Source organism: Musca domestica, unplaced genomic scaffold (assembly GCF_030504385.1).
Source record: "Musca domestica strain aabys unplaced genomic scaffold, Musca_domestica.polishedcontigs.V.1.1 59, whole genome shotgun sequence".
Taxonomy (NCBI): Eukaryota; Metazoa; Arthropoda; class Insecta; order Diptera; family Muscidae; genus Musca; species Musca domestica.
Window position 1 is genome coordinate 909,957 of NW_026712362.1, and position 24,911 is coordinate 934,867.

General features: G+C 35.2%; 1 protein-coding gene across 9 annotated transcripts in view; it reads right to left on the bottom strand.

Moving 5' to 3' along the window:
• LOC101889943 (tight junction protein ZO-1) overlaps positions 1–24,911 on the bottom strand; it is a 342,065-nt gene that overhangs the window by 116,641 nt on the left and 200,513 nt on the right. For 6 of the 9 annotated variants that reach the window (XM_059129003.1, XM_059129001.1, XM_059129000.1 and 3 more), the window contains exon 3: positions 14,597–15,152. In XM_059129003.1, the coding sequence (XP_058984986.1) occupies positions 14,597–15,152 (556 nt within the window). Of the gene's footprint in view, positions 1–5,749; positions 7,620–14,596; positions 15,153–16,394; positions 17,181–24,911 lie in introns of those variants that run through there. The other 3 variants (XM_059129002.1, XM_059129004.1, XM_059129008.1) reach the window with 3 other exon arrangements.

Sequence of the window (24,911 nt, forward strand, 5' to 3'; positions counted from 1 at the left end):
TTCGGAAACAAATTTCTTATTCAAAAAAACTATTAGATTCTTGTAAATTCTTAAACAAATAAATTAAAAAAAATTCATGTCGAATGTGGAGCAAACCTAAAATGATTTCTACATATGAAATAAAAACGGAAACCAGCGCCATCTGTATCTTAAGTCAGTGGATATATAGTACGTACATAGTTACTAAAATTGTTTAAGAAATTCTTGCAGATATTGGAATAAGCCTAGAATGTGGCCTATATATGAGATGAATAGAATGTAAAGCAATCTGTAGCACGTTTTTAGGAGGAACATTGACATTTTTTTTAATTTTCCCATACCAAGGTATAGATGGCGTTGTTTTTTATGAATGTCATTTATAGATAAGACTCTAGGTTCCCTCCAATATCTGAATCTACTTTTTTAAATTTTTAATAAAATTGTTTCTGAACAAAATCAAATGGTAAAGCTTGTTGGACACAAGGAACTCCTTGTGAGGATTTTCAAACAATTCCATTGAAAAATGTGGCTATAATCATCAAAAAACCGAATATCGTGGACCTATACAGACAATTCTCTTCCAGGGGGTAATATATTCACAATGAACTCCTTTTGTGGATTTTAAGACAATTCCCTTGAAAAATGTGGCTAAAATCATCAAAAAAAAAAAAAAACCGAATATCGGGCGGTACCGTTATCGTACCGATATCGTGGACCGATTGACCTGTCTGCAGACAAAAAAAAAACAGATCTGTGCAAAATTTTAGCTTTCTATCTTAATTCGTTTGGACTGTAGCGTGATTACAACAGACGGCCTGAGCTAAATCTTAGCCCTGATCCCCCATAGAATATAAAATATATAAAACCATATATGTGTCGAATCTGTGGCTTATTCATTTCTACCAGGGAGTGACCATATATTGAGTCACCGAAAAAATGTTGGGAAAAATTGAGACTTGACATTTTCCCCACTACCACTTGTTTTATACAAGTGATATAAAACACAAACTAGCGCCATCTATATGTCAACTTTGAGGCATTACAGCATATATAAATTATATAGAATTGTACATGTAAAAAATATCAACCATTTTCAATAGTTTTTTGGCTACGGTATTAAGAGAAAATTCTTGCGGAATATATAAAAACACTTACAGGCTATTCTATGTACCAGACCAATAATGAAGAAGTAACGCCATCTATATTTTAAAAAATATGACTTTCCAGAAAATATTGTTTTTAAGCATTCGAACAGTAAGAGCTGATCATATATTGAGTCCCGAAACACAGGTTAAAAATTAAACATCACAAGTAAAAAAGCTGTAAGTTCGGCCGGGCCGCAATTTTGAATCCCCTCCACCATTTGGAACGAATTTGGCAAAAAACAATAAAATTCGTTAAAAATTCTGTTAAAATATTAGAAATACCGAATTTAGCTGTTATATTAGGGTCAATATGACGACATGGATCTGCATAGGTAACTTTTGTCATAAGCCATTACAATATTCAAATCGAAAGTCATGAAAATACCGAATATCGGGAGGTACCCTTATATGGGGGCTATACGAAGACGTGGGCCTGCACAGACAATTTTCTGTCTTAGGCTGTAGTATCCATTACGAACATCAAAACCCAAATTTGAAACAATTCCGGTGAGTAATGTCGCTAAAATCATCAAAATACCGAATATCGGGAGGTACGCTTATATGGGGGCTATACGAAGACGTTGCCCTGTATAGAAAAATTTCTATCTGCAGTATTCATTACGAACTTCAAAACCCAAATTTGAAACAATTCCGGTGAATAATGTCGCTAAAATCATCAGAATACCGAATATCAGGAGGTACGCTTATATGGGGGCTATACGAAGAAGTTGACCTGTACAGATAAATTTCTTTGTTAGGCTGAAGTATCCATTACGAACTTCAAACCCCAAATTTCAAACAATTCCGGTGAATAATGTCGCTAAAATCATCAAAATATCGAATATCTGGAGGTTCCGTGATATGGGGGCTATACGAAGACGTGGGCCTGCACAGACAATCTCCTGTCATAGGCTGTAGCACCCATTACGAATATCAAATACCAAATTTGAAAGAATTCCGGTACATAATGTCGCTTAAATTACCAAAATACCGAAAATAGGCAGATACCTATATGTGGGGGCTATATGAAGACGTGGACCTGCACAGACAATCTCCTGTCATAGGCTGTAGCGCCCATTACGAGCATCAAATACGAAATTTGAAAGATATCTAATGAATATTGTCGCTAAAATCATCAGAATACCGAATATCAGGAGGTACGCTTATATGGGGTCTATACAAAGACGTGGGCCTGCACAGACCATCTCCTGTCATAGGCTGTAGCACCCATTACGAACATCAAATACCAAATTTGAAAGATTTCTGATGAATATTGTCGCTAAAATCATCAAAATACCGAATATCGGGAGCTACCGTAGGTTATATGGGGGCTATACCAAAACGTGGACCTACATGGCCCATTTTCAATACTAAAAGTCCTGCAGACATAATATACATTTGAGTAAAATTGTATTAATCTACTTCAATTCGTTTGGAAGCTAGAGTGATTTCCACAGACGGATAGGCGGAGGGACATCGTTGAATCGACATCGAATTTTATCCTGATCGAGGATATATATACTTTGTGGTATCTAAAATGTATACTTAGAGGTGTTACAAACGAAATGACAAACTTAATATACCCTCCATTCTATGGGGAGGGTATAAAAATCAAACGAAAACGCTAAAAAATATTATTTATTTTTTGTGAGATACTAGCGCCATCTATTTGTGATTACTGTTTATATTCATTATTGAGGTGTTGCATACGTTGATATATAGATGACGCTTTTCGAAAAAAAAAAAAAAATTAAAAATATTTGGAGGATTAAAAAGTCCCACCCAATAAAACCCATTTACATACGCCATTGAAATGCATTCATCCATCCATCCGCCATCCTTCCCCATACCATTCACAAAAGACTCCCACAAAAACAGGTTAACCATATCAAAAAAAAAAAAGCACAAGAATAAAAGAATTCAAAGGCTGAAAGGGAACAGCGAAAAAAAAAAACGAAACTCACAAAGAACCAAAAAAAAAGAGGAACATGGTTTAGCCAGGTATTAAACAAACAACAAAGCAGCAGCTTTCCACCTTTTGGCGAATAGTCATCATGGGGACTGCTGCTGCTTCTCCTGCTGCTCTTTGTCTTAAGGTTAATGAATTTGGTTTAATAAACCATTAACGGAAGTTGAGTCACAGCAAAGGAGACACGGAGATTTTGAATGGGAAACCGGCAAATGGGAAGGAACAAAATTGGCGAACGAAGGGTCTGGGCAATTTTGGAAATTTTTCTAATTTTTTTTTTTAACAGAAAAAGGGATTGAGAGTTTTTATAACCCCCACCCCACTTATTCAAAAGCTGGGTAGTGTCTATTTCCCTACAACCCCTTGAGACTTCTCTTTCTTCAATAATTGTATAAATATTTTGGTGGCCATGTCGTACATTGACTTTAAGACCCCATTCCCTTGTTTATTTTTTCTCTATCCCATCACATCACGCAATAATACCCAATGGCCGGCCTAGCCCACATTTTCGTTGACATTCACCGAAAACAAAAAAAAAAAAAAAAAACACAAAACTAATATTTTGCAACTACGACATAAATGTATTTACCAACAAAACGTTGGCTTGGTAATACCCTGAACAACACCAACAACAAAAACAAAAAAAGAAAGTGTTTCACTGAGATTTCACGCTTCGCAAGCCAGTCACGTGCTCCTGTTTGTAACGGGTCTACTCCATCCATCCAACCAACCATATGCTATGGAGGAGTTTGAGGAAAACTGTCTGCTGCCCGCATTCACTTGGTGGAATTTCTATTTGGACATTACGGATTCATGACATCGCGTTTTTTGGCAACAATCTCTTGGTAAATAGATACATATGTATCTGTGTGTAGCTGTTTCGGTTGCCAAGTGTTGACACCATCAACTTAATGGCCTTTAAATGCAATTTCTATATTAATATTCGTAAGGGGTATTTTTGACGGGTTTATGTTGGTGGCGAAAAGAATTTCAGCCATATGTCATTGGAGGATGGGAAGAAAATAAGTAAAATGTCTGGGAAGACCTTGGGTCGGAATTTTTTCTAGAGAAAATATTCTTAAACAACTAGGTTAGATGATTTTTTGGGTGAAGGAATAGAGCTGAAATCCTGAAATTTGATATTGAGGTCTCTGACCCAGAAGTCTTCTCATAGATGACCCAGAGGTCTTCTTATAGAAGACCTAGAGGTCTTCTTATAGAAGATCTAGAGGTCTTCTTATAGAAGATCTAGAGGTCTTCTGATAGAAGACCTAGAGGTCTCATAGAAGACCTAGAGGTCTTCTCATAGAAGACCAGGAAGTTTTCTCATAGAAGGCCTTGAGGTTTTCTTATAGACGACCTAGAGGTCTTCTCGTAGAAGACCAGGAGGTCTTCTTATAGAAGACCTAGAGGTCTTCTCATAGAAGACCAGGAGGTCTTCTCATAGAAGACCAGGAGGTCTTCTCACAGAAGACCAGGAGGACTTCTCATAGAAGACCAGGAGGACTTCTCATAGAAGACCCAGAGGTCATCTCATAGAAGACCAGGAGGACTTCTCATAGAAGACCCAGAGGTCATCTCATAGAAGACCCAGAGGTCTTCTCATAGAGGAGAACAAGAGGTCTTCTCATAGAAGAGATCAAAGGCCTTCTCATAGGCCTTCTTCAAGAAGACCAATAGGTCTCCACCTCGAAGACCAGGAGGCCTTCTCATAGAAGACCAAGATGTCTTATCCTAGAAGACCAGGAGATCTTCTCCTAGAAGACCAGGAGATATTCTCCTAGAAGACCAAGAGGTCTTCTCCTAGAAGACCAGGAGATCTTCTCCTAGAAGACCAGGAGGTCTTCTCCTAGAAGACCAAGAGGTCTTCTCAAAGAAGACCTAGAGATCTTCTCAAAGAAGACCTAGAGATCTTCTCATAGAAGACCTAGAGGTCTTCTCATAGAAGACCAAGAGGTCTTCTCATAGCAGACCAAGAGGTCTTCTCATAGCAGACCAAGAGGTCTTCTCATAGAAGGCCAAGAAGTCTTTTCATAGAGGAGGCCAAGAGGACTTCTCATAGAGGAGACCTAGAGGTCTTCTCATAGAGGAGACCTAGAGGTCTTCTCATAGAGGAGACCTAGAGGTCTTCTCATAGAGGAGACCTAGAGGTCTTCTCATAGAGGAGACCTAGAGGTCTTCTCATAGAGGAGACCTAGAGGTCTTCTCATAGAGGAGACCTAGAGGTCTTCTCATAGAGGAGACCTAGAGGTCTTCTCATAGAGGAGACCTGGAGGTCTTCTCATAGAAGACAACGAGATCTCTCATAGAAGACCTGGAGGTCTTCTCATAGAAGACCTGGAGGTCTTCTCATAGAAGACCACGAGATTTTCTCCTAGAGGAGCAGGATGTCTTCTCCTAGAAGACCACGAGGTCTCCTCATAGAAGACCTGGAGGCCTTCTCATAGAAGACCAGGAGGTCTTCTCATAAAAGACCAAGAGGTCTTCTTGTAGAAGACCAAGAGGTCTTTTCATAGAAGACCACGGGGTCTTCTCGTAGAAGACCAATGGATCTTCTTATAGAAGACAGAATAGCTCCCTAGGTTCTTAGAACGACAGATTCCGGCTGAATCTCTCAAATTTTTTTATTTTTTTTTTGTTTTCAAAAAATACTCACCTTTTTCCGCCTTCGATTCGATGCCGTCGAATAGCCACTTTCACTTGGTGCTCCTCCGCCCTGTAGCTGTTGTTCCTGCTGACGCAACGAGAGCAACAAATCATCCACATTACGAATATAATTACGATCGATTATGGTCGCGGTAGATGGTGAGGTGGTGGCAGCATCACCACTATCAACACTGGCCTCAACACCACCAACCGCACAGTTAAGGACTCGTTGGCCCAAGCTATTGCTACGCGATCGAACACGTTGTTTCTGCAGCCAATAAACTTGATTGGCCAAATTTATTTCGGCGGCTGCCTTGCGAGCATCACGACGAGTTAGAGAAGAATGGGAGGCAGCAGGTGGCATGCCACCAGCCATGTGGGTGGAAACATAATCCGGATTGCCATTCGATTGAGCCAAATATTCTCCGGAAATGTGTACCTTTGGTGTGGTGACCAATTGCAGGCCGGTGGCCCCTGTTTCGTCGGGAAACTCGTGTAGCTCATAAGGAAAACGCGGATCCATTGTCTGTCCAGCCTGGCGGGGATACATGTAGCCGTCACGTATGAACATTTTGCTGGTGGTGTAGATGCGATCATCAACTTGATAGAGGCCTTTGGCTCCAGGACCATCACCACCGCCAATGATGCCATTGCGTATTAGAGCAGTTGGTCGATGTTTGAGCAGGGGATAAAATGCTGCCTTTGGATTGACAGGGTGTATTTTGGTTGATGAGGGCATGGTGGGTTTACGCTTCTTTATACTGCTGCGCCTCGAAGTATACTTTGATATTTTCATGTTTTTTTCTTGAGAAATGGGAGTTGTGTTTCTTCGCTCTCACCAGGAGGTGAGTTTGTTGTGGTGATTGTCGTTGTTTGTTCGAGGTGGGTTGTTATTATTGTTGTTTGTTTGTTGACTTGCTTGGTTCTTGTCTTGATTTCGTTTTATGCCTCAAAGTAGGCAATAGTTTTTGTATCTTTTTCTATTTTTCGTTCGCTGTTGAACTTTTATTCACCTCAGAGGTGTCGTTATTTGTTTTGTTTTTAAATTTTAATATTTTTTATTTTTTTTTTATTTTTTTTCGTTTTTCGGATTTTTACATTTTTCCGTAAATATTGTTGTTGTCCGCACCACGAATCGCAGCGGACAACAAAAGGCAGAGACCCCTATTGCCACGACACGCACTAATGGACAAAGTTTTTAATCCAATTACGATGCTTTGCAACCACCTTGGCTGTTTACACTCACGGAAAAACATTAGTTGTTTTTGTTGTTACTCTTCTTTTTGCCGATTGTTTACCACCACCCCATCAACCCTTAAGTTTGTTATTCCTTTTCAGTTGGCTATTCAAGGTAATTGCTAATGGAAATTGAGATTGTTGTGTATTTGACACACTTTCAGAGGTTCGATATGTAATGCATTGTTGTTGCTATTTTTGTTGTTCGATTTGAAATTCTTTTACATCTTTTTGTTTTTGTTTTAACATCTGTCGTTTGCAGTTTTTTTCTCTTCGTTTTCTGATATATCACCTAACGTTTAATTTGAGCATTTAATCTGTCATTGTTAATCTTGCCCGGTGGTGCCCGGTTTCAAATACACAGAGAATTCGTTATTTGAGCTGGTTCAAATGCCGTTCGATTTTGTTTTTTTTTTTTTTTTTCAATTTTTGGGTTGACTTATTCAAATTACTTGTTTGTATTGCACGAGAGATAACACATTGCTAATACTTGTATTGACCCCAATAGTTGGCTAATTAGATACATCGCATGGCGCATCGACCAGAGCCATTAACTGTTTGTCACTGCTGGTGTTTCTGTTTTGGTTTGTATTAATTGTTCATTAAAGTTCTATTTTGTTGTTGCTGTTGCTGTTTTTGTTCAGCTTTTATAAAATAATTGACGCCCACAAATTTTTTGCGGAAACAAAAAAAAATGGAATGAAGATAGGAATGAAAGACTGATGCAGGGTGGCAATTTTTTTACACTCAAAGAATTTATGGAAAAAATATTTTTTACATCCAAAAACAGATTTAGAAAAATATTTTATACTCCAAAAAATATTAGAAAAATTTTATTACAGTCAAAAAAAAAAGGAAAAAATTACACTCAGAAAAAAATTGGAAAAAAATTATACTCAAAAAAAAAAAAATGAAAAAAAAAATAGTTTTACAAAAACAAATAAAAATGTTAGAAACCTTTTTTTACACTCAAAAAATGTTGGGAAAAAATTTTAAGCTGAAAAAAACTAAAAAAATAATAATTTTTAAATCATAGGAAAAATATTTGTACACCAAAAGTAAAAAAGAAAATATAGAAAATTTTTTTTACACTCAAAAAAAAAAAATATTTTTACACTCAAAAAAAAAAAATAAAAAAAAAATTTTTTACACTCAAAAATTATTTTGGTAATTAAAAAATATATAAACAAAAAAATTTCCAATATTTTCAACTTTTTTTTTTTAAATCCACCACCAATTTTTTTTTAAAAATCCACAACGATTTAGCCGTATATAAGTTCATGTTTATACCCTTATGTCTACCATTTGAAACGACCAAAACGTGACTCATCCAAATAACGGATTTAGAACCGTAGGTATCTTTGGACCAAATACGTTTCAGGACATTTGGAGACGATTTAGGTATGTCCGTCTGTTCATCTTTCCGCCTGTCTGGCTGGCTGAAGCGCACGATAGTTCTCGAAGGGTATATCAGATTTGGTCGAAACTTGGTACGTCGTAATATTATTATTAAACTTAGATTAAGTTATCAGTGCACTCCTTCTGGTACCCCACAAAAATTTCCACAGAAAATAATTCAACTTATAGAACAAGAAACGTGCTACATTTGCGAATCCTAATAGGTGTTAGGTCAGGTGTGGAAGTCTGACTTGAAATAGACAATGCTGGCCCACTCCTTCGGAATAGCCCTCATACGGCATCAACAGTTTCAATAATCATAACGCTAGTCAAAATAAATAATAGATAAACGAACATTGGCTGAGGTTATATATCTGTTGGCAAAACCGACCGACTATTGTTGACAAGCCTTCTTCTTAGGAGGGATTTTCGAGTACTCCATCTCTAATATTTTAAGAATATTTTAAAGGCGTTTGAAGGATTTTAGTTGTGAATTTTTTAGAAATATTTTGAGGGCTTTCAAAAACTCTGGTCGTAGATTTTTAAGAAAATTTAATAAAGATTTTGCAAGGACTTCCTTTGTGAATTTTAACTATATTTTTAGGGTGTTTCAATCTTATAATCCTTACAATCTACAAATACTGTTTTTTTATGTATATCAGGTCTTTTAAGGACTCCAGTCACGAAATTCAAGGAATATTTGTAAGAGTCCTTTCAAGAAAATGTGTGGATTTTTAAGAATTTTTTTTGAAGGACTTTCAAGGATTCCAGTATAAGATTTTCCAGCCTTGGATTTGAAGTATCATTTTTGAGAGTCTTTCAAGGTCCCCGATTGTGGATTTAAAAAGTATATATTTTTGTAGGCCTCTAAGGGACGTTAGTAGCGGCTATTAAAGAATATTTTTGATGGTCAAGCAAGGACTCTAGTCTTATGAAAATTTCCAAAGATTTTTTAGGGATGGCTGTTAAAAATACTTCTGAAGGTCTATCAATGACCTAATCCGTGGTTTCTTGAGGCTATTACTTGAAGTCCTCTCTAAGACCACAGTTACGCATTTTTTGGGAATACTTTTCGGAGTCCTTTGAAGAAATACATTTATGGTTTTTAAAGAATGTATTTTGAATGTTTTTCAAAAATTCCAGTCGTGGATTTAAAAAAAGTATTTTTTTGAAGAACTTTCAAGTACTCCTGACGTGGATTTCTAAAAAGGCCTTCTCTCCGTCTCTATTCCACGATTTTTAAGAATAGTTTTGAAGGTCTTCCAAGGACTCTAGGCGCCGATTTTCTCGAAGTGTTTGATGGTCTTTTAAGGATTTCAGTCATGGATTTTAACTATTTTTGATGATTTTTTCAGGGGTCTTTCAATCACTCCAGTGGTGGATTTCGAAGAATATTTCCCAAGCTATGGACTAATGTCTTGGATTTTTAAGGATATTTTTGAAGGCCATACAAGAACCCAAATATATTTAAAAAAAAATATTTTGGAAACTTTTCAAGCTCTTTATCAAGGACTCGACTTAATTTAAAAAAGAAATCAAGGCCTTAAGGACTTAAGTCATGGATTTAACTATTATTGAGGACATTTTGAGGGTTTTATTTTCAAAGGTCCTTCAATGACTTCGGAGTTTGAAGAATATTTCCAAAACTATTCAAGGACTAATATGGGGGGTTTTAAGAATATTTTTTAAGACCTTCCAAGATTTCCGTTGAGCACATTTGAAGGTCGTACAAGAACGCCCAATCTATCTTTACATAATTTTTTTGAAAAAGTCCAGTCTTGGTCATTTAACAATATTATTGAAGGCTTTTCAAGGTCTTCATCAAGGACTCTATTGGATTTAACAAAATAAAAAAATCAGGGCCTCTCAGGACTTAAATCATCGAATTTTTCTCTGGTCGTGGATTTTAGGAATATGGTTGAAGGTTTCTCAATGAATTTGTGAAATTTATCTTAGTGTTTGATGGTCTTTTAAGGATTTCAGTCGTGGATATTACCTATTTTTCAGAACTTTTTAAAGGTATTTTTAGAGGCCCTTCAATGATTTTGAGGAATATTTTCGAAGCTATTCAAGGACTAATGTTACGGATTTTTAAGGATATTTTTTAGAGCCTTCCAGTATTTCCGTTTCGTATTTTTGAAGGCCGTACAAGAACACCCTATCTACTTTTAAATAATATTTTTGAAGGTCTATATGTCGCGTTTTTATTTTTATTATTTTTTCATTAGGACTCAGGTTGTGGGTTTTTAGTAATATTTTTGAAGGCTTATTAGGGATTTTTTAAAAAGTTTTTCAAGTCTGGATTTTATAAAAGTTTTTGAAGGTATTTCAAGGACGTCAATTTTAAGAAGATTTTCTGAGGTCCTTTAAAGCAATATATTTGTCTATTAGGTCCTGGATTCCAGATGTGAACCTTTCCGACATATATCAAGGAGTAGATATCCTCTGAGGACATCTACAATACAGAAGATATTCCTTACGGATTTTCACAATTCATATAATATCCCTTAGAGGTATCTCCAACAAAATAGGTGTCCCCATATACAGATTAGAGTAGATGTTCCATGAATATATCTACAATACAGTAGATGTACTCCATAGTTGAAGTCCTTGCCTAGACGATGTCTATATACAATACTGCCTTTCAGAGGGGTAGTGACATTTTTTCTTTTGATAGGGTCACACGTTTGCTGAATTGCAAATATATTTCTATTTTAATTCTATTTTTTTCCTTCCTTCCTTCCTTCCAAACGCAACCACAATAATATCTTTCAAATAAAAATAACAAGAAAATCAATTGAAACCTCAAAACCATACAAGTGAATGTTTGAAAAAAAAAAAAAAAACTGATATTGAAAATATGACACAAATGGAAAAGCAAAGCAAAGAGCAGAGAAATAGACAAGGTTGGAACAATTAAAAGTTCACAGAAAAATTGACCCGCACCAACAGAAATCTCTAACGAAGGGCTGGTGGGATTTCGGATTTAAAAACAGCATTTAAGGTCTTCAAAGCTAAGGAGAGTAAAGCCCATATTTTAGAAACTAAAACTGGTTCTGGTGGGTGGTCAAAAACCAATGAGGATCCTGGTCGAACTCCAATGTTCTATGGTTCGCATTATGGTTAAAACAAGTTAATAGCGGCCCCAAAGACCATGTTTCGAAACGTTTTTGGAGCAGGAGAAAAATATTAAAACTCTACAAACGGAATAATTGGAACGAATAAAAATTGTCATAGCCCTAATATGGCATATGTTCTGATATGAATTTATGTGGGCGTCAATTAAACCCGAGTCACATGATATTTCACCCACCATTTGAGAGCATTTGGCACTTTACTTTGTTTATTTAGGCATTTCAACAATAATCCCGAACACTTCTGAAGTTTCAAAATTATTTGACTATTTTTTTTTCGTTTTTTCTTTAAAATTTCGCACTTGTTCGTTTTCACAAAAATTGTCACTCCTTTCAAAGGTCATTGACTTCTTATGGCACTTGTTTTTATTTTTTTTCGATTTCTGTTTTCAGATAATGCACTTTTTGCAATTTTATGCCCGGTTTCCAAATAGAATGGGTCTATATTTTGCAACACTCCGAACTGAATTAATTACAACTTCCGTTTCCGCTTTGGGTTGTCTTTTGTTTTATTCTCCCAAAGATCACAATGTTTTGATACGAATTTTGTGTTATTTTTTTGTTCCAGGCCTCGCCGGCGATACGAATGCGCCAAAGAACAAATGTCAACTGCTGCTGCTGGTTGGCCATAAATTCATTTCTGATTGGAAACAAAAGAATAATTTGTCGTACTTAGTTTTTTTGTCCAGGCTTTGTGTCACTGCCATTCGATATAATCTGACCAAATGGTGGAGAACAATAGCGAAGACCGGGCAGCCCAGCTAGCTCGACTAGGCCAAATCATAGAATTGCATTGTATAGCGTGTAAATGATAAGAGAACTTTGGGGAAAACGAACAAGAATCACAGAAACACACAAAAACGCTGGAAATGAATATCCGAAAAAAGAGACACTTGAAACAAATTATCGGAATATTGTTTTTTCATTTATTTTTTTGGGAGGCAGCAGAGAAACTTTGGGCGGGGAGGGGAACAGTGGTGAGAAATGACTAAATGAAGAAAAAAAATGAAATTCTGTTTATTAGTCTTCTATGTGGACATCTACAGGGAAGTAGATGTCCCCTGTGGACATCTATGGGGGAGTAGATGTCCCCTGTGGACATCTATAGGGGAGTAGATGTTCCCTGTGGACATCTATGGGGGAGTAGATGTTCCCTGTGGACATTTATAGGGGAGTAAATGTTTCCTGAGGACATCTACAAGGGAGAAGATGTCGCTTGTAGACATCTACAGTGGAGTAGATGTCCTTTACGGATATCTAAAGTAGTGTAGATGTCCCCTATGGACATCCACAGTGAAGTAGATGTCTCCTGTTGATATCTACTGAAGAGTAGATGTCCCCTATGGACATCTATAGTTGAGTAGATGTCCCTTGAGGACTTCTGTAGTGGGGTAGATGTCCCCTGTGGACATCTACAGTTGAGTAAATGTCCCTTGTGGACATCTGCAGTAGATTAGATATCCATTGTGGACATCTATAGTAGAGTAGATGTCCCCCGTGGACATCTACAGTAGAGCAGATATCCTCTGTGGATATCTACAGCAGAGTAGATGTCATCTCTTGACATCTAAAGTGTAATAGAAGTCATCTGTTGACATCTACAGTGGAGTAGATGTCCCCTGTGGACATCTACAGTGGAGTAGATGTCCCCTGTGGACATCTACAGTAGAGTAGATGCCCCCTGTGGACATCTACAGTAGAGTAGATGCCCCCTGTGGACATCTACAGTAGAGTAGATGCCCCTGTGGACATCTACAGTAGAGTAGATGTCCCCTATGGACATCTACAGTAGAATAGATGTCCCCTATGGACATTTACGGTGAAATAGATCTCTCCTGTGGGCATCTACAGTGGAGTAGATGCCCTCTATGGACATCTATAGTTGAGTAGATGTCCCTTGAGGACTTCTATAGTGGGGTAGATGTCCCCTGTGGACATCTACAGTGGAGTAGATGTCTTCAAAGGACATCTACAGTAAAGTAGATGTCTTCAAAGGACATCTACAGTGGAGTATATGTCCTCTATGAGCATTTAAAGTTGAGTAGATGTCGTCTATGGACATCTGCAATGGAGTAGATGTCTTCAAAGGACATCTACATTGGAGTAGATGTCTTCAAAGGACACCTACAGTGGAGTAAATGTTCTCTATGGGCATTTACAGTGGAGTAGATGTGCTCTATGGGCACATCTACGGAAGTGTAGAAAATCCCTATGGACATCTACGGAAGAGTAGATGTCCCCTATGGACATCAACAGTGGAGTAGATGTCCCCTATGGACATCTACGGAGAGTAGATGTCCCCTATGACCACTGCAGTGGAGTAGGTGTTCCCTGTGGTCATCTACAGTGGAGAAGATGTCCTCTGTGGACATCTACTGAAGAGTAGATGTCCTCCATGGACATCTACAGTCGAGATGTCCTCTATGGACATCTACAGTGAAGTAGATGTCCTCTATAGACATCTACAGAGGAGTAGATGTCTTCTGTGGACATCAATATTGGGATAGGTAATCACTTATGGCCAGTAGATGATAACTAATGGCATTTTCTGTCCAATAGATGTCTACAGATGGCATGGACTGCTCAGTAGATGACCGATAATGATGTCTACTGTTCCGTAGATGACCCATAATGACATATACTACCCAGTAGATTGCCATCAATGGGATCTATTGGCCTGTATATTATCAATATTGTCCTATAGATGACCATTCCTATACATTGGAGACAAATTATCTAAAGTCGATTCAGACCACTGTGGCTTGGATTCAATCGCAAAAATTAAATAATTTTATAAAATTCTCTTAGATATTTCCAAGAGCCACTCAGAAACAAATGGACGCCCATATATAAAGAGTCACTCACACACACACATCCACCAGAAACAGCCAAAAGATAACACTTAAAAGTAGAAAATATAAAAAAATCAAATTTAAAAACACCCCTTAATTGTACACTCGAAGAAAAAAGTATGATGGTGACCAGCATCATTCATACAATGGGCAATAACAATAAATATAAAAAATATTTTATAAATTTTATAAATAATAAAAAATACAATAAATATAAAAAATTCATTGGCTACTTACAAAAAATTCATCTTCAATCACCGGATCGGCCAGCATTTCAATGGCCTCCGTCATCGAACGACAAGTGCGGTTAATGTTTTTCTTCTTCTTCAGTTTGCGTCCCAGCGTGGCAGCATCACTGAAACGATGCAATAATTTCTCACGCTTACGCACAGCCAGAGGGCTTGTGGTCGAACTTGAGTGACACAGCAGTGAGGAGTAATTGCTACTGCCCCCGCCGCCAGCATGAATGCTTGCCGTATTGGCATAGTAATTCTGGGCCTGATACTGAGCCGGAGCCGTCAATGTTGAGGTTGAATCGATTTTCTGTATCAAATTATATTCAGATTGTGGATATTTACTGGGTATGGACAGGGTTGAGGTCGTGGTTACGGTCGAGGCAGACTGCACTGATGTTTGTTGTTGCAATAGTATGGGTTTGGGTGGCGGCGGTGGAGGTGGTTCCTTCATGAGGTTCATGCGACGGGGGGCAGCCCGTGGCAGGGTGGTCATCGATGTGGCATTGGTGACACCGCCATAGCTGACGGCACGACGATTGCGTTCATTTTCTTTGTCCCTGGAAAGAGAGGAAATTGAAGAGGAAAAAATTAGAAATTTGAAAAAAAAAAATTAAAAAATAAAAATTTTAAAAATATCAATAAAAAAAATGTGCAATTATTATTTTTTTAATATTTAAAAAAATATTAAAAAAATAAAAATAATAATTTTAAAAAATATCAATAAAAAATATAGAATTATTGTTTTTGTAATATTAAAAAAAATAAAAATTGTAAAAAATATCAATAAAAATATAGAATTATTATTTTCTTAATAATTAAAAAAATATTTAAAAAATAAAAATAATAATTTTATAGAATGTCAATAAAAAATATAGAATTATTATTTTTTTAATATTTAAAAAAATAAAACTTTTTAAAAATATCAATAAAAAATATAGAGTTATTATTTTTTTAATATTTAAAAAAAATAAAAATTGTAAAAAATATCAATAAAAAATATAGAATTATTATTTTTTTAATATTTAAAAAAATATTTAAAAAAAATAAAAATAATAATTTTAAAAAATATCACTTAAAAATATAGAATTATTATTTTTTTAATATTTAAAAAAAAAATAAAAATAATAATTATAAAAAATATCAATAAAAAATGTAGAATTATTATTTTTTTAATATTTAAAAAAATATTTAAAAAAAATAAAAATAATAATTTTAAAAAATATCACTTAAAAATATAGAATTATTATTTTTTTAATATTTAAAAAAATATTAAAAACATAAAAATAATAATTATAAAAAATATTAATAAAAAATATAGAATTATTATTTTTTTAATATTTAAAAAATATTAGAAATTATTAATAGAATTATTATTTTTTTAATATTTAAAAAATATTAAAAAATAATAATTCTATATTTTTTATTGATATATCTTAAAATTATTATTTTTATTTCTCTTTTTAACATTTTTTTTAAATATTAAAAAAATAATAATTCTATATTTTTTATTGATATTTTTAAAATTATTATTTTTATTTTTTTTAATATAAAAATAATAGTTCTATATTTTTTATTGATATTTTTTACAATTTTTATTTTTTTTAAATATTAAAAAAATAATAATTCTATATTTTTTTTGATTTATTTTTTTATTTAAAAAATATTAAAAAAATAATAAATAAAATTTTTAAAAAATGTCAATAAAAAATATAGAATTATTATATTTTTTTAATGTTTAAAAATTAGCTAAATTTAATTTTTGTTTTTGGATTGAAGTCTCGATATTTCCCCAAATTTACCTCATCTTCTTCCTGCCCGTGGGCGGACTTAAATAACAATTCCCTGAGAATGGCACAAAATAGCCCAGCTGAGGTGATGTGGTGGTGGGCGTCTGGTCCGGTTCCAACATGTTCACATAATGAAAGGAACCCAATTGGGGGGTTCCATTAAATAATATGGGCATGGAGGTCCTTTGATGACCCGTAAAATAATTAAAAGGTTTCTTTTGATATTTAACCCGCTGATGTGGTGGCTTCCTTAGGATATTATTGTCAATGGATGAGGTGGTCGTTTCTGTAGAGGCCACCGAATAACGACTACCATAAAGGGTGTGATGGTGATGATGACGTTGGCGTCGTTCTTCAGATTCAGTTTCTTCCTCCTCCTCCTCTTCGTCGCCAGCATCAGCACCATTCTTTTCCTCCTCATCGTCATCATTCGGACATTCAGGTACCGTGTAACAGGTAAAGTTGTGAGCTTGATAATCGATTAAAGCCATGGCGAATTTGATTTTTTTGTTTTCCAAGCGTTTTGGTTGTAATTTTTTTTGTTACGATTTTTGTTACAATTTTTTTAATTCCAAAAAATTTTTTTTGGATTTTTAGTTTTTTTTTTAATTTTGATTTTTTACAATTGCTATGTTTTTCTTTGGTATCTTTGTTCTTTAAATTGAGTTTTTATTTCCGTTTTGGTTCTTTGTTCATATTTCCCACGTTTGTCTTATTATTGCTACAATTGCCGGATTTCTGTATTTATTTCTGTTTAAGTTATGGCACATTTCCTTTCTTTGAAAAACCAAAAAAAGATCATTTTTTATTCTCAGAAGTTCAATTCGTTATGAAGCGGAAAAAGATTTTTAATGCGTAAACTATTATAAGCCATTGTGGCATTTTTATGTTCCGTTGTTGCAGAAGATTTATTTATCACCTTCTATAAGCGATATTTGCAAAGTCAATGAACTATAATTCGGTCCACTGAGTATGAAAAAAATTACAAGGACCTACTCTGACGAAGGCTCTTAAGCTATATAAAAAATCTTTCAACAAAAGATTTGCATAACCTCAGTGTCACAGGTTGGGCGCCACAGTTAAATAAAGCCCAAATATTAATGTGAATTCCAAAAAAAAAAAAAAAAAGTAAAAAAGCTGCAAGTTCGACCGGGCCGGGTGAATACCCTCCATCATTTGGAACGAATTTGGCAATTCTCAAGAACAATAAAATCCGTTAAAAATTATGTTAAAATCTTAAAAATACCGAATGTAGCTGTTATATTAGGATCTATACGTCGACATGGGCCTGCATAGACAATTTTTGTCAAAAGTCATTACAATATATTGAATACGAACAAAAAAAAATCCGTTAATAATGTCGCTAAAATCAAAATACCGAATATTGCGAGGTACCGTTATGTGGGGACTCTACGAAGACGTGGACCTGCACAGACAATTTTCTGTCGTAGGTTGTAGTATTTATTACGAAATTCAAATACCAAATTTGAAACTATTCCAATGAATAATCTCGCTAAAATCATCAAAAACCGAAAATCAGGAGGTACCGTTATATGGGGGCTATACCAAAACGTGGACCTACATGCCTCATTTTCAATACCAAAAGTCCTGTATACATAACATACATTCGAGCAAAATTTTATCAATCTTCTTCAATACGTTCGGAAGCTAGAGTGATTTCCACAAACGGACATACGTATAGACGGACGGACATTGATAGAATTTTATGCTGAACAAGAATATATATACTTTGTTGGGTCTGACATGAGTATTTCGAGGAGTTACAAACGGAATGACAAAGTTAATATACCCTCCATAGTATGGTGGAGGGTATAAAAATGCTACGGAACGACCGAGATAGATGTCATGATTCCAAAAAAAGCTTCAACATCATGTTATCGAAGTGTTTAAATTACTCTCGTAAATTAATAACAAAGTCTAAAGTCTAGGTTGAATATTGTGATGACCCCACGTTGGGCGCCATATATTTTTTTGTTACGAAAAGTTGGCATCTTTTGTTTTCTATCGAAGAAACCCTGCAGAAGTTAGACATGCAGCATTAATATTTAAGAAACATTCAAATTCTATTGAAATTGTGATAGCCACTGGTTGGGCGCCAACACATTTTTGGGCGCCATATAATTTAAAACTACATTGGACATGCCAATTTGAGACTAGAATATAAAGTAATTTCAACCCATTTATAGCTTAGATTCACAGCAAAAATATTTAAGGAACAGTTAAATTTTGCTTGGGAATTATGATAGTCACACGTTGGGCGCCAAAATTTTTTTTTGTAATGATAAATGTCTACTTTTCGACAGCGATCGAAATAGCTACACAAAGTAGAAGTCTTGTAGGAGTAATAATCGAATATCGAATAATAAAATTCGCCATGGAAATAGTAATAGGCACTCGTTGGGCGCCACATATTAGAAAAATATTGGAAGTCAATTTTTAAGATTAGAAATTATATTAATTTTAACCCTTTATTTGTAGCTTCAAAATCATTGAAACCGGCTATTCAATTTGGAAATATTTGCATCATCAACACGTTGGGCGCCAGTTATTTATTTTTTGATCGTAGAAGTCTATCTCTTACATATCTCTTGCTTTCAAAATTTATATTTAAGGAATACTCAAATCCAGTTTGTATAAATTGGAAGCCACACGTTGGGCGCCATTTATTATTAGGAGAGAAGTTTATTTAAGAAATAACCAAATCTATTTTGGAAATTGTAATAGTCGCAGTTTGTTTCGTTTTTTTCGTGAATAATTTGCAATGCCGAAATTCACGCTGAAAATTGTAATTACCCCTGTTTGGGCTCCATGGATATTCAAAATGTTGATCCTTTGTGGGGGAGGTACCAGAAGAAGTGGACCAAATCGGATGCTCCCTTGGAGAGTTATCGTGTGCACCAGCCAGACAGACGGACTGAAAGACACCGCTAGATCGACTCCAAATGTCCTTAAACGTACCATCGCTCGTTACCGTGATACTGGTAGCGTAGCCCGACGTCAAGGTGGAGGTCAAGTGGACGGAAGAAAACAGCAACATCAGCAGAAATGATTCGAAAAGTAAAGAAGCGACTTGATCGAAACCCACCAGCGTCGCAGTGGCTGAAAAATGACCCATGAGCTGAACATATCGCTATATTCCATTCGGCATATATTAAAAAATGAGCTCGGGGTAAAGCCATTGAAATTCCAAGATATGCAAGAACTTACACCGCAACAGAAAGAAAATAAACTCAAAAGAGCACAAGAGTTGCTTCGCTTGGCCGAAAGTGGTGAACTGCCGAATTTAGTTTTCTCCGATGAGAAAACATTAATTGTCCAGCAGTTTGTAAACAACAACAAAACAAAATGATCGTGTTTACTTGCCAAAGAGGTCAGCTGAAAATGTGCATTTTCGGTTAGCCACCAGAAAAAGGAACTCAAGCGCCGGTTATGGCGATAGTGTGGGCCACAATACAGCCGATGGTCGCTCTCCGCTCGTATTAATCGACCGTGGCATCAGAATAAATGCCGAATATTATCGCGAAAATATTCTGAAGGGTGTATTAAAGCCTTGGGCAGACCTTGGACATTCCAACAGGACTCAGCACCATCTCACTCAGCACGCACCGCCCAATAATGGTTACAAAATGAAATTCCTCGTTTCATTTCCAGCGCACAATGGCCACTAAAATCTCCGTATACCAATCCGTTGGACTATTGTGTGTGGAGTATTTTGGAAAGCAAGGTTGGCACAAAAAAATACCAAAGTGTGAATCACCTCAAGCAAGCGCTTCGCCGAGAATGGGCCAAAATACCGCAGAGCAACATTCGGGTAGCGTGTGACGGTTTTATTGGCCGTTTGAAGGCCATAATTCGTGCCTAAGGTGACCAATTTGAACAGATCTAAAATTATTCTAAAATTTGATTCTATTTTCCAACATATTTGCTTTCATCCACTTAAATTTTAGAAAAAATATTAATAATTATGGCGTTTGACTTTGTTGTTGTTTTTTAACATCAAACAAATTATGAACCCTAAGAGGAGATTATATTCTTTTCGAATTAAATCACACCACCGAATATTTTTTTCCGAACCAAATTTTCTGAATCAGAATCTAACTAAGGAAGAACCCTCAGAGTTTTGCCCGAATATCTAAGCCAAGGAGGAAGTCTCAATATTTTAGTTATGATCTAATTCCTTTTTAGGTTAGGTTAGGATATACACTTATTAAGCCAGTATGTTGTGCGCTCTAGACTAAAAAGTTGTTGAAAGAAGACCGGCAGTTTATATTTGAAATTCAGTTGTCTTAACAAAATTTCATAACTTTTTTATTTCATTTGCCATGATCTGATTAAGGTCTGGTATGGAGTCGTTCCCTAAATATTGGGATGTAATATTTGTAAACACTGGGCATTGGTAGATAAAATGCTCCAATGTTTAGACATCTACCCCGCATGCCCAATTTTATACTGATGTGCTTGTAGACCCAGATGCCCCGTAAGGACGCTTGTTAACTCGCTAATCTCTTTCTTACCTAGTAATAAAAGATTCCTCGTTTTTATCTCGTTGGGGTCGCTGCGAAGGATTTTTGTATTTTTCCCTACGCCTTAAATCGAAAAATTAGGGTCTTTACATTCGAGCACTCTCAAATATAGAAAATTTTTGACTGAATTTGAGTCATGAAATTGCTTCATAGGCAAATGGCGCCCAACGTGAAAATAGATACAATTTGAAATGTTTCTGTGAAGTACTTCCAAGATTTTAAGCACACATACTTAATATGGCGCCCAACGTAAGACTATTTAATTTTTAAATCATTTCTACAAAATATTTCTAATATTTTCAGCACATGTGTATGAATACAGCGGAGATAACCCAGCCATGTCATCATTATTATTGTCATCATCATTATTATCATCATCGTCTTCATTATCTCAATTCACCTAAATTAGTCATAATCTCTAAATCGCACAGCTAGCTACCTTATGTTTACAATATTTCATTCACATTTTTTGCGGGTCTTAAATTGTCTCCATTTTTATTTTTATTTATTTATTTTTTTTGATGGCAAGGAATTATTTTTAAAACAAATATTGAATCATAATTTTGAATGAGTGTTCTAGTTAATGGCTCGCAGAATATACAACAACAAATGAACATACATATGTAAACACCACAATGTCTGGTAATCTAAAAATGTATGGCAAGCAGAAAACCCTAAGCAAAACATTTACACCCCAAGACATTTGCTGTTACATCTTAATTCCGGGCGATTTGCAAATTTTTGATGATGATTCAATGGAAACTAAGACTTTGCATTTTTTTCTTGCCTTTTAATTAGCACACTTTAATTTGCTGTTTATGGTTGGAGTGAGTGGGGGGGGGGGTACTTCCAACGTTGGAGAAGATAAATGTTAATTGCATTATTATTTATGTCATTTTAATTATTAATGACTTCATTTTTCCCTCGCTCGCTGCTGTGCGGTGTGGCTTCACTTAATTTCAGTGTTTTTGTTCCGCAACTCAGTCGTTGTGTTTCACTTCAAAAATCTCAACACCGATAATTAATTCATGCCGTAGTTGATGCATTTTGCAATCGTAAAAATAAAAAGTGTGTTATGAGGGAAAATGTTGTCATGTCATAAAATTTGATTTTTTTGGGTAGATCCAGGACAGGGATGCATTGGGGGGTGAAAGTTTTGTGACCAAGAAGAAAACTAATTGAGCGAAATAAGGAAATTATATAACAATATTGCTTTGTGCCAAAAAAATTGGGAATAGAAAGAATGTATCTATGAAAATGGCGACCAATGTGGGGCTACTATTAAAAGAAAGCGGAAAGCAAAATTTTCCAATCTTTGAGAAAAATTACTTCTAATGTGGGAATATTTTCAATTATAGAAAAATGGGGCAAAAATGTGAAATTAAAAAAAAAACGCAAATTAGTGGCACCCAACGTTAGCTTATATTAAACTTGTCAATATCTAGAAAATTCCCGACTTATGTCAAGGAAATTTTCCAATTTTTGAGATAAATTACTTTCCATGTGGAGATGTTTTCAATTATAGAAAAAATGGGGCAAAAATTGTGTGAAATTAAAACTCCTCAAAATAATGGCGCCCAGCGTTAGCTTATATTAAAATTTTAAATATTTAGAAAATTCCTGACTAACGTCAAGGAAATTTTCCAGTTTTTGAGATAAATTACTTCCCACGTTGGGATGTTTTCAATTTTAGAAAAAATGGGACAAAATAGTTTAAAATTAAAACCCCTCAAAATAGTGGCGCCCAACATAAGTTTATATTAAAAAAGTAAATATTTAGAAAACTCTTGACTAATTTCAAAATTTCACTTAATGACTTTAAATTAAACTGTTTGAGACACAAAAGTCAAACAGACGAGTCAACAATGGCGCAGAACATGACAATGTCAATAACAATTAAATTCATACAAATATTGTTGATTTTACGTTGGGCGCCACTACAAAGAAATGTGAAATCCCCTAGCATTAGTTATACATTTGACCGAAATGTTGGGTCAAAGTAAAACAGTATCAGTCCAGTTTGCCGACAGATGTATACCCCCAATCTTGAGTTATGATTATTCAAACTTTTGACCCTTTATAGGGGAGGTTCCGAAGCAGTTGGCCAATATTGACAAATTCGTATCTGACTTAAGACTGATAAAAATACTACAATGTGCCAGATTTGGACTATATCGGCTACTTTCTATAATTTATATGAGATATGTACCAATTTTTCGAAAATGTGGAAATATGCGTGAGGTACCAGATATAGTCGACCGAAGTATTTCATTTTCATACTTCATCTAATACAGATAAAAATATTGATATGGGCAAAATTTCAAGAAAACCGAACATTTATATCCAATTTTATGCCAGATAAAAATATTGCAAATTGTTACCCTTGGTGGGTGAAGTAACTGAAGGGGTCCGCAGATATATATCACATTCACAATAGATCTTGTGTTAGCAAAAATGTTTGTGTGTGTGAAATTTGAAGAGATTTGGATGCTTATTTCGCTTTTCTTTGAGCGTTTTGTTTTTCAAAATTGTGTACCCTATGTGGCGGAGGTATCAGAAGAAATAATCCAATTTATGTCATCTTTACAACATATCAGGTGTTGCTGGAAATATTGAGATGTACTAAGACTGAACGGAATTGATATTCAAAATTTTGACCATTTTGTGGGGGAGGTACCAGAAGGAGTGGACCGATGAAGCCCATCTTCACAGCAGATCTTGTGTTAGTAGAAATAATAGGATGTGTGAAATATGAAGAGAATCTGATGCTTATTTCGGATTTTTTTATTTTTAAAAATTTTGACCCTTTGTAGGGGAGGTACCGGAAGGAATGGTCCAATCTCTACCCTCTTTATAACAAATGTTGTGTCAGTAGAAATATTAAGATGTGCCAAGTCTCTATGGAATTGGATGTTAATTTCGCGTTTTATGAGCCTTATGGATATTCAAAATGTTGACCCTTTGTGGGGTAGGTACCAGAAGAAGTGGGCCAACATCTTCACACCAGACCTTCCATCTTCACACCAGACCTTGGGTTAATAAAAATGTTTTCATGTGTGTGATATGAAGACAATCGGACTCTTAGTTTAAAAGATTTATAATTATTCAAAAATTTTAACACTTTGTGGGGGAGGTACTTGATAGAGTGAACCGATATTGTCCATTTTTGCAACTGACCTAGCAATGGATATAAAGAAAAATATAGCCTTATCGGATCATCTAACTTTTCTGAAGTTTTGGTCCCAAGGTGGGGATTGTTTTAATCATAGATTAGGGAAGATCACGAAATTTTTTGAAATATTTTATATAGTTAGAAATGGGTTCGAATTTTAACCTTATTTAGAATTAGAGTGCGAGAAGTTTTTCAAATAAAAGTAGATATTAGCAAAGTTTATGGATTCTTAACGGACTTGAGCAAATACGATATATACTGAATGGCGCCCGACGTGTGGCAGTTGAAAAATATTTAAAGGTAAGGAAATAATGGATTTTAATACTCAAATAGCGGCCGAGTTGAGTGACTACATTAAATGACATTTTAAATAATGAAGGCTATGGCGCCCAACGTGGGGATTTTATAACCATAGAATAATTAGTTTTCAAATGACGTCCGAAATTTGGGATAACAATTACTGAAATTTAAGACAACAAGAAATTCCCCGAGTATTTAGAAAATTTTTTTAACATTCCACTGGCGCCCAACATGAAAAAAATTAAAATTGTAAAACAAAGCTGAAAATACAACATTGAATTTATTTATTTTTTATTTACAGCCATAATCTAGGTCAATAGATCACTTTCTTTGTTCGCCTGTGTCTTCTTGCCATAACCCACAAAAAAAAAAAAACGTGATTAGCATAATTTTCGATTTTAAATCAATTTTTCTTGGTAAACATTTCGCAAATAAAAACTGATCTTAACAGCGTGCATAAAGTGGTAACGACCAACATAAAATCGAAAGCCGGCAATTTTGGAATAAAAACAT